This window comes from Prenolepis imparis, unplaced genomic scaffold (genome assembly GCF_030444845.1).
Source record: "Prenolepis imparis isolate NDT839.2.m4 unplaced genomic scaffold, iyPreImpa1.0 SCAF_1, whole genome shotgun sequence".
Classification (NCBI taxonomy): domain Eukaryota; kingdom Metazoa; phylum Arthropoda; class Insecta; order Hymenoptera; family Formicidae; genus Prenolepis; species Prenolepis imparis.
In genome coordinates, this window is record NW_028141159.1 from 26344873 (window position 1) to 26356491 (window position 11619).

General features: G+C 38.7%; 1 protein-coding gene across 1 annotated transcript; it reads right to left on the reverse strand.

Annotated features, from left to right (window-relative positions):
- Positions 1 to 6587: 6587 nt before the first annotated feature.
- LOC145938676 (uncharacterized) lies at positions 6588 to 7484 on the reverse strand. The gene has a single exon (XM_083042444.1). The coding sequence runs from the start codon at positions 7482 to 7484 to the stop codon at positions 6588 to 6590; it is 897 nt and encodes a 298-aa protein (XP_082898570.1).
- Positions 7485 to 11619: the final 4135 nt, after the last annotated feature.

An 11619-nucleotide genomic window follows, 5' to 3' on the forward strand; every position in this document is an offset into this window, starting at 1 on the left:
TAAAAGAACAAACGGTAGTACGAAACAAGGATATTTGTTCGATTCATTATTTTTATAAGTCTAATAACTCACAACCACAAAAAACTCTACAGAGAATCCTACGCTTCTCTTCTTCACAACCAGGTCCATCAAACAATTCCCCCCCATGCCATCTCCTTTAACGGCAATGATATCTCCCATTCATCCTCTATGGAGATTCCCTTAGATTCTTTCTCTTTTTAATCGCTCTCCTTCCCGCTTTCAAAATAAATAACAAATGGTTTATTAATCTGTCCTCTTCCCCTATCCCGCAGGAGGTACAAGCATTTTTATAATTGCAGGTGAAAACTTTTGTTTACCCGCTGAAAACAAAGAAAAACCCATAATAGAATAATTCAAAAATGTTGAATACAACACAGATAAGCTTCCATCCCAGTTGTATGTATGTAGGTACGTATGTATAACGCGTATGTATGTACATAGGCAAAACCGTTAACAAGTTAGAAAGTTTTCTTTTTATGTACTTGTGGAGCGTCGCGACGCTCCCGTGTTGCTTGATATAGTAAGTAATTTTACTAAGTTTTATTTTTATTTATTATCAATTTATATAGCGTTTCAAACTCAATCCGATATTTCGTGGCACTTCACTTAAAACGTCATAACTTCAAACTTAATTACTATTTTTGAATTTATAACTGCCACTTTATCATAATGAAATTCTCATGATGTAAAAAAATTCTCATAATTTACATAATGAAATTTCCATAATGAAATCTATAATAATGAGCAATATTAACCTTACAGAACGGTATAATATTTCTATTATAGATAATATTATTTTAAAGTCTTGGCAGCGTACCAAGCAAAAATCGTGCCCCGTGCACAAGTATTTAATTCCAACAAAAAATTAAATTTCGTTGGAATCAACGCACCGAAATCCGCGTACGGCTCTTATAGCCAATTTAATTCTTAATTTATATTTAATATAAAAGAGCCTTTAAATTCTCAATATTATTTTCGTCCGCAATTCTTATTTTGTATGTGTACGTAATTGTAATATTTTATTCAAGATATTTTCAACTTTAGTAAAATCTTTCATAGTTATATAATTTGTGATATATATATATATATATATATATATATATATATATATACACAGATATTCTAAATTATCTGAAATAGAAACTTTATTTCAATAGAATCCCTTAAGTCAAAATGTTATAGAAATGTTATAGAATGTCTACTTAACGTGACAAGGTGAATATTATATTTGTAAAGTGTATTTTACAATAAAAAGTGTATGTACAATATTTTCGGCAAAAGCTTTACTTTATCCGCTCGATTCGGAAAATTCACCGTTTTGGAAAAGCAGAATTGAGCTTCTCAAGAAAACCATACGAAAATTAGCGTCGCTTCTGCTAATCGCCATTCTGCTAAAGCCATTTCACGCCTTCATTGTATTCTTGTTATTATTGCGAAGGATTGAAAACGAAATAGCGTAATTTTTCTGTTTCACGATTTAAAGGAGATATAACTTATCGGGAGACCGATTATGTTATACGCGTTGGCTTGTTTTATTGATCCAGCTTTTTTTTCTTTCAAAACTTCTTTCTTCCTCAGGTTTCCTTTTATCGGTCTGTTGTTGCTATCATTGCTGCTATTGTGACTATGCGATAGTCTTTATACATACAAAATATTTACTTTACCTTATGCATGTGAAGACACAGCATTTTCCGTCCGAAAAGATGTCCGACGAAATTTAAATTCTACACATTTCATCTCATTTAGTAGTATTGTATTTTACTCTATCCGATTAATTAACGAAACATTCAAATTTATATAATTATTCATTGCGTGATTTGAATCATAATTTTTGCCAATTTACACAAAAATAAAATATTACTTTGCTTAAAGAGAAAAAATAGAAATAAGATGTTGTATTAAACACTACTATATTACGCATCTACATATTATTAGTTAATATATAAAATTTACATGTACGCATAGCGCTTTATTTTAAATAAGAGTAAAAAATAAAAATATTTTTTGTACAAAGTGTCCAATAATTAATTTGTGGACCACCTCTCGTGGGTAGGTAAAGTGAATTGAACCAAAAATGTTACAGTTGCTAAGCGCAATACATAATTAAGTTTCGTCGCATGCCTAGTAACCGCGAAATATTGGGCTGTCTCTTCTCGCCGTGTGCATAGTGACCACCTAAAACGGGGCTATCTTTTTTAGGCGCGCGAATTGGCCGATATTTTAAAATTAATTTCTTATTAATTATTGCAAAAATTACAAAATGATAGAGAACTTATTCTATTCATTTAAACGTGCTCTACATGCACTTATCTTTCAAAGTGCTGATTTTATTTTTGATTCTATTTTCATACAATTCTACTTTCAATATAACATAACATCTCTTTATTCTTCTCCTTGGGGATTGAAGGCGCTTTTTTCTGAGGAGCGCGTTCCCAAACCTCTTACAATCTCCCCTTCTCTCTACCATATCATACATATACAACTTATCCATTACAGTAACAATAACCAATACACATTAACCGTCTTCCGCCTCTTTTTCCTTTCCTCCATAACTCCTTGCATCCTCCTTTCCCTCCTTCTTCCATCATCCTCCTAAGCACCTCTATTCCGATTCCTCTCCTATCCTCCCTCGTCATTCGTCCAACCTCCTTTTCTCCTTTTTCCTCCTCTTTCCTCCTTTTCTCCTTTTCTCCTTTTTCCTCCTTTTCTTCTCGCTCTCCCTGTCACCTGTCACCCTTCTTTCCTCCTTCCTCCACCCCTTTAACTCATCCTGCTCTCTCTCCTCTCATCGACTCCGTTTTTCCTTTTCTTCCACAGTTCCAAGCAGGTATATGGGGTGATTAATTCGAACTGGATTCGAACCCGTGACCCACCGCATGTCAGCCAGATACTGAACATGCGGGGCCACTTTTCACCCCTTATACTTTCAATATATAATCAGAAAATTTAATAAATAATTGTATTTAAAAGTATTTATATATATATATGTATTTAAATACAATTAGTATTTAAATATATGTTAAAACCAAAGTATTTAAATAGTATTTAAATATATATCAAAAAGTATCTTGTATCTTGTATTTAAATATTTTGTTTTGAAGTATCTGCCCAACCCTGCATACATCTAACGTTGAACACCATTCCTGCCGGTGTGTATACACACGTCAATATTACGTTTACTGAACGTATAATATTGGCATGCGAGAGCGAAAAAAAGCAAAAACAAAATTAAATGCGTCACCGATGGTAATTTAGGAAATGCGCGAACCTTTTGTGAATCGAGGTATCGAATGCGCTGAATTTTATCATACATTGTCGGAATTTGATTTAATTACATGTCGTAGCAATAAACGAACAATGACGAACGCACTGAGAATGAGGAAGGGAGGGAAGAGGTCAAAGGAGGTGAACTGATGTGTTTTGCAATTTTTCGATATCTTTCGCATTTTCAATATTTTATTTTACACATATACAGGGTGTCCTAAAATGTTGGGACTAAATTCGTGTGCAGATAGAGCGGACTAAACTGTGTCAAAAAGTCCTCTACCATTTTGCAATTTTTGCAATAGTTAACTAATTATTAATTATTAAAAATCGCCGCATTAGCCCGGCCTACTGTCAAATGCAAGCGTGCGGCAAGATGCGGCCGCCCAGGTTGCTAGACGCGGGAAATTGTTTATTAATATATGCGGCAATGTTTATTACAAGTCTAGCAACCTCGATCGTTGGGCGGTCGCATCTTGTCGCGCGCTTGCATTTGACAGTAAGCCGGGCTAATACGGCAATTTTTAATAATTAATCATTTGTTAACTATTGCAAAAATTGAAAAATGGTAGAGGACTTTGTGACTCAGTTTAGTCCGCTCTATTTGCACACAGTTTAGTCTCAAACATTCTGGGACAACCTGTATAATTCGCGCATATTGCAAAAAATTATCGAGAATCAAAAAACGATATAAACAGTTTTTATTAATAACGAAAAATGTTTTTTCCTCAAATGTTTTTCCACTTGTAATCAGGATTGCCACTTTAGTACCTCAGTCAACCCGGAGATCGATTTTTAAAAAAAAGAACGATATTCGATCGCAGTACTATAATTATGTTTCCTTGTTATTATCCTTCAGATTTCGCAACTTACATACATTATTGCCTCCCTCTCAGCGCTCGCGTGTTGACGAATTGTTGGTCGCATAACAGTAGCATAATATGTAATTCATAAAAAATCTTCGGTGTAAAAAAAATTTAGCAATCTCCAATAATCCGGAAATTTTTATCTCCTCATCAGGAGACCCGGAGATTGCTCTTTCGACCGGAGACTCCGATCCAAACCCAAAAGTACAATCTTATTTGTAACTATTCTTTCGTACGAAAAATAAATGAAAGAAAAAAATCGGCTGCGTTCCTTTCGACGCTTCAGAACTGTAAGCATTATTCTGTTTACATTTCACATCAAATATCGAACAAAAATAGAGCGATGCTTTCGGTGCTGAAAGCGTCAAAAGGAACACAGCCAGACACACACCCACACACAAAATTTTCTTATTAGTTTTCCCTCTCGCGATATATATTCTTATTGATATGCCAATGCTTCATTATGTGCGAGAAAAGTTATCTTATTTTCTGGCTGAATGGAAGCAGTACGATTATATCGTACCTAAAATATCTCTTTAATGAAGACACGTGCGTGTCCTGAAAAAATCCTGTAAACGCGAATGATGGTATTAACTCACCAACAAATGAAACGATATTATAGAATACTGTCTGGTTGTTGGATCAATAATTCCCCCCCCCCTCTTTCTCAATCTCTTATTAATTATAAATATATATATATGATATTATTATAACAATAATTGAATACATATGTATAAGTCTGTGTATATTTGTATATTAATATTTTTGTTACATATACTATATTAAACATTATTAAATATATAGCTTTAAAAAATTTTATTTAAATTAAGGATAATGTAATGTACAATGTGTATTACTGTTATCTTCTTTTCTCTTTCTTTTCATCTCCAATATTTCAATGTTTGTTTTGAAATGTTAGTATTATTGCCATAATAAGTGTATTGTTTATAAATTCGGTTTCTGGTTGAGCGATTCATTTTTCTATATTGTGTAATACAGAAAATTTGGCAACTGACGATTAATAAAAATTACCTCTTTCTTTTGTCTCGCTGAATGAAAAGGATCTGCATATAGATCACGTGCCAATACGTTAATGCGCGTTTATTCATTGTAAACGTCTTCTTGTGTTATGCATCGCAGAACCACTCGTATTTGTATTATAAATTGATGAATGAATGAGTGGACGGTTGAATAAACGTCGAGTTATAGTATATAATAATTGTAATAGTAATAGTGAAAAAGATTACATACAAATATATTTTAATTTTAGTTTAATAAGATAAGAGCTTTCACAAATCTCTCTCTCTCTATTTCACATTTAATTTAAATTTTCTTCATATACTCTTATTAGTAGAAGTAGTAGTAGTAGTAGTAGTAGTAGTAGTAGTAGTAGTAGTAGTAGTAGTAGTAGTAGTAGTAGTAGTAGTAGTAGTAGTAGTAGTAGTAGTAGTAGTAGTAGTAGTAGTAGTAGTAGTAGTAGTAGTAGTAGTAGTAGTAACAGCATATACTCTTATTATTTTTTCTTTCTTAATCAATGTTCGCTTTCTTTTATTTAGAAGCGTTCTGCATAATATAAAAATGCTAAAAAACAACTATGTATGTTTTTTTAAAGTGGATAGAAGATTATATGCACAGCAGGGCTACCGATTGAGTCGATCAAATATTTCGATTATAATAGTTTTCCACTAGAAAATTACACACACATACACACATTGTGTGTGTGTGTGTGTGCGTGTGTGTGTGTGCAATTTATCTCGAAGTGTTCCCATCGAATGGCGAAATACGAAAAAAGAACCTCATGGAAGAGAGATGGCCATATTATGACGATCTAATCATTGAAGCTTTTGGTAAATTAGAAAAAAATAATTGTATAATTATTTCTATGATTATATCTACGAAATTTCAAAATTTCTAAATATATTAAAGTATAACTCTCTTTTCTTTTCAATATACCGCAAGATGTATCTATTATAACGAGACAAGACATTGTATTTATTATCATGCCCTTGTTGTCGCGTGCGACGATTAATCACGTGTTTTTTTTATACATATGGCAGTTGTTAAGTGTGTTGTCGGCTGATTGGTTCACACATAATATGTATAGAGAATATAATTATCTCTCGAAGGTCCGGCAGAGAGGGGGGGAGAGAGGGAGAGAGAGAGAGAGAGAGAGAGAGAGAGAGAGAGAGAGAGAGAGAGAGAGAGAGAGAGAGAGAGAGAGAAAGCAATATTTATTGAGCGCCCTGGGAGCAGAGTCCCCTCAGGCGCCATTTCTTAGAGTATGTTGAATACAATTATATGTGATCATAGTAGCGGTTTTCAAAAATATAAGCACAAAGTAAATTAATTAATACAAGTTATGTATATTGCAGATAGATAGATGTCAGACTGTAAAGGTCCCGGTGCGTCAGAGAGAGAGAGAGAAAAGAGTTAGAGTTAGGCAAGGCGAGAGCGCGTATGGTCCATCGAAGTCAGATCAAGTAGATGTGTATAGAGTCCCTGCTTAAATTCGTGCAGAGAGCGCGCCCCCTTGATAATTTGGGAGAGACCGTTCCAAAGTCCAGCAGAGACGGATCGAAAGGATCGTCTAAAAAGTTCAGTTCGACATTGAGGTGTTATTAGTGTGTCCTTGGAGCTTCTCGTATTCCTCACAACTTGCTCCGTCCTGAAGTTCAGGTTGTCGCGGATGTATGCTGGTTTCCCGGTTCGTAATATATTGAAGAGGAGGCAGCCCACAAAGTATGTTCTTCTGGCGTCAACCTTGAGAATACGTAGGTCTCTGTAATATGGGGTGATATGCTCATCCCATCTAGCAGAGACAATAAATTTCACGCACGCGTTGAAGGCTCTATGTAGCTTGAGATTTTGTTCGGATGTCATATCCGTCAAAGCGGCACAGCAATAATCGATATAGGGTAATATGAGAGTAGTCACTAGCTTTAGTCTGAAAGCGGTCGGGAAAAGATGCTTGCAAAGTTTCAATCTGTAAAGAGCGGAACGGATTTTGTTTGTCGTGTTTGTGACTTGCTTATCCCACGATAAGTTGTTAGAGATAGTCACGCCCAAATATTTGACTGATGTTGCAAACACTGCCGTAGTCGCTCCAACCGTGATCTTTGGAAGGATGTTCAGATCAATTGAGTTTATATACCTTGAGGTACCAAAAATTATTGCTTTGTCAGGATTTAACAGAAGGCTGTTTGAGGTCGACCATTCAATAACATTCTCAATGTCTTCATTAATTCTGCGTATGGCGTCCGACAACTTCTGCGGTTCGCAGTGGATGTAAATCTGCAGGTCATCTGGATAGTAATTATATCTGCAGTACCTCATCACGTCTTTGAAATCAGACAAGTACAACGTGAAGAGCAGCCAGGACAGAGCCCTGCAGCACGCCCGCCCCCACGTATGACAGTGACGACACCGTGTCCGTTGCTGCACGATCCTTTACCGCTTGAGTACGACCCGACAGGTATGAATAGATCCATGACAGTACCGAGTTTGAGAAGTTCAAATTCTTTAGCTTCCTTATAAGCGTTAGGTGGTTAACTCTATCGAAGGCCTTGGAAAAGTCGAAAAAGATTGACACGGTGACCTTTCTCTTGTCAACCGCATGCCTCACCTCATCAAGCATTCTTATGAGGCATGTCTGCGTTGAGTGTGACCTACGGTAGGCAGATTGGCAAGGATCTAGTAGATCAGAATCCTCAAGATAATCACATATTTGCTCACTAACCACCCTTTCCAAAACTTTAGATAATATAGGCAATATTGAGATAGGTCGATAGTGTTTTGCCGTTGTAGGGTTCTTGATCTTCGGTATCGGGCAGACGAGAGCCGATTTCCACGCCGTAGGAAAGACACCATTCGCCAGAGAGAAGTTAAAAAGGTGCTCTAGCACAGGTAAGATAGAGTACTGAAATCGCTTCACAAATTTCAATGGAATGCCATCAGAGCCAACCGCGTTAGATTTGTTGCTTGAAATTACTTTCGTGATTAGAAATGGCGCAACGTATCTCCAGTGGAACTTAGTATCGTCGTACGTGTTATCCATGAGTTCCATAACTGAGAGTTCTTGATTCCCGTCATGAGACACCGCCGTTTCGTCCACGAAACACTTGTTCAGTTCGTCCACGGGAATAGACAGTTTTGCATTTAGATCTTTGGTCTTAATCAGTCCGAAGTGCCTCAAGGTGTTCCAGATTGAGTTTGACCTTTCCGAATCTTTAAATAAGTTGGAATAGTATGCTCGTTTCTTGGTTCGTATCAAATTTTGCGTCATATTTCGTAACTTCTTGTCGTAATCCTGACTATTTCTCCTTCTACGCCAAGCTCTCCTCGCAAGGTCCCTCTTACGCATGGCATGGCGAATATCATCCGTCAGCCATGGTGCTGACAGATTCTTGAAATGTCGTCTTCTTAAAGGCAAGTATGTGTTGAGTAGCTCCAACAATGTAGTATTAAAGATGTCGATCTTCTCATCCAGACTACCTGCTGCGAAAAGATTGCTCCAGTCAAGGTCATTAATGTCAGAGAGCAGAGAGGCCTCGTTTAGATTATGCCAGTCCCGACAGACCATGAGCCTGTCACGCCGTCGCTCAACCCTGACAGCATATATAACATAAATCAAGTCATGAGCAGAAAGGAAGGCCACACCATTCTGACCATGCTCAACGAGCTTATCAGAGTCATCAATAATGCAAAGATCCAGGAGTGTACTAGTGTTCCTGAGATGATGTGTCGGACCGGACGGAACGAGGAAAAAACCCGACGCCATCACGAAGGAGTGTATCTGCTGACTGTCAAAAGTGATCCGAAGCAAGTCAGCATTAAAGTCACCCATGATGATCGTATGCTTATAGTCCGTCTGGAACTCCAAAAATAGTTGTAAGAATTCTTCGATATATCCAATGTTTGGTGGTCTGTAAACCACGGCCAAAAGCAACCCGGCTGCATCCTCGAACGCGATCTCCGCGATGATAAACTCAGGTCTGCCAGCAGTAGACCCCGCGGAACTCGCCAGAACAGTTGCCCCTAGCGTGCTTGACAGGTAGAAGGCAACCCCTCCCCCGCCTCTACCCTCCCTATCACACCTGAAAAGAGTATAGCCAGGAAGCCTGATCATGTCGTCGGTGACTTCCGGCCGAAGCCACGTCTCAGACAGACAAATGGCATGATAGTCGGCTCTGCTGAAAAAATGTTGGAACTCATCAAGGTGCGCATATAGCGATTGACAGTTGACATGACATATCTTGAACCCCTCAGAATTAGTTGATGATCTATCCATAATTAATGTTCGTGATTTTATCCTTGATCTTTCTGCATAGAATAGGACACAGTTTGCCGTCAGTGGCCATATGCGCAATGCCGCTGTTAGGACCCTGAAGACGCTTGCAATTTACGCACACAGGAGGTAGAACTCTCGCCGTGCAGTCCCTCATCTCATGGTCTCCCGCACAATGCCCACAAGACGGCTTTTCTTTGCAATTTCTGGCCAGATGTCCGAATTGAAGACATCTGAAACATTGCAGGATTCTGATATGGTCCGCGAAGTCACAAGATTCATATCTCAGAAAAATCCGTCCGCTTCTTAGCAAGGCGGCCCGAATATCAGGCGTGACTTCTAGTATGCAGCTGGTAGAGCGTCTATTTTCTTTAGGCGAATAGATGTAGATGACCTTTAAGTTTTTGCCAAGTTCACCATCAAGATTTTGTGCGATGACTTCTTCTCGAATTTCTTCAGCCGTCATGTTTATAGGTACGCCGTGTACGAATTCTAGGGTTCAGCTTGGTGTCCTCCTGAACCATTAAGCCCGCCTCCCCCAAGCCAGGATGTGCCTTGATCCTTTCCAAATCCGGCGAAACGGCTTCAATCTTCACAGCATTATTATGCGCATAGGATATCCTGTTGACCCTCAAACTGCAGTCCGATGGTTTGAAAACATTGCACAACATCTCCCTAGTCGATCTCGACGTTGGATAGTTACCCCTATGCTCCGCATCAGGAACGATCATGAAGCTCATTGACTCTGTCAACTCGACGGTGGGCCCCCCGGAAACGCGCACCTCCGCCCTTGCAGAGCTCGCAATGATGCATAGGATCTTGTCTCGACCCCCGGCGCCGTCGCAGGTACCTTCCCCCCCGCAATAGTCTGCGTGCTAGGCGAGTGCAAACTCCCCCGTTCCTCAAAGATCTCGGAGACCGCCCGCTTAATCTCCCCGACCGACACGCACCCCCCCCCACGGATCTCTCCTCCAACAAGTTCAGCAAGACAACCGAAATCTCCATGAAAGCATCCCGACACACATGAAACGCGGACGCAATAGTGCTTTTTTTTTCAAGCGATTCTTTACTCGAAAGAAGTGCCCTCGTGACAGACTCGGTGTGACGATTCACCGACGCTCTCAACGCATTCACTCTTGAGGAATTTATATGGTCTGACGATCTCTCTGACCCACCTGACAAATTTAAAATCGCCACGCTCGAAGACTGCCTCACAGGTCCCCTCCTTCCTACGCCACCGTCATCGTCGTGCCCCTGCCCGCTCACGCCAGTATCGTTGAATTTATCATTAACATCCATCTCGACAGGTTAAAAGTCAAGAAAATAAATAAACAGGGTCGCCCATAAGACGGAGCGCCGACAGCTAAAAGTTACTGGAATCCTTTCCGTACTCAAGTCCTTAGAGCGGTCAAACGTCCAGTGAAAACAGAAAGGAAAATTGGACCATCCAGAATAATCAAGCAGGTGCTTAGATAAGACTAGTCTAAAAAAGAAACGCCCCGAAGGGCAGATTACGGCAGAAAAACAGCACGCTGGCAGGAGCGCTCAAAGAACACGTCTATACGTGTTTAATAGAAGGTAATAATATAACATTAAAGAAATGAATTGGTTTTTTTGTTTCAGACAAAAATTACGATCGCTAGGTTGTACACAGTGAAAAATGGGCGCTATCAATATAGCTTTATTTTTTAAATAAAACTTTAATATTTTTTAATAAAAAAATTATTTTACATAATTTAAATGTATAATACACTGTGCCTAAAATTTGGAATTAATTGATTTCATTTTAGCTGAGAAAAAAAATTCTAACAATTATATATTTTTCAGCCTCCTAAATCAGGTTCCCCCCTTAACGCGAATGGAGAGGTTGCTCGGTCGGATTTTTTGCACGTCATGTATGACGTATGTTTACGTCAATGTTAAGTGTAATGCGCGTGTGCGTGTGTATTAGCAGAGATCAGGATCCCAAGGTTCGTTACTCCCGCGGTAGTTAATGACTCCAAACCCTTTCTACTGTGAGTGTGTGTATGTGTCTATGAATGTGGAGCGTGCGTGCGTGTGTGCATGTGTACGTGTGTGTATTGGTAAGTGTGGATGTGGGTGCGCACGCACGCACGCATGCTCCATACACACAACACACATACACTCACACACACACACACACACAGCAGAGAGGATTTGAAA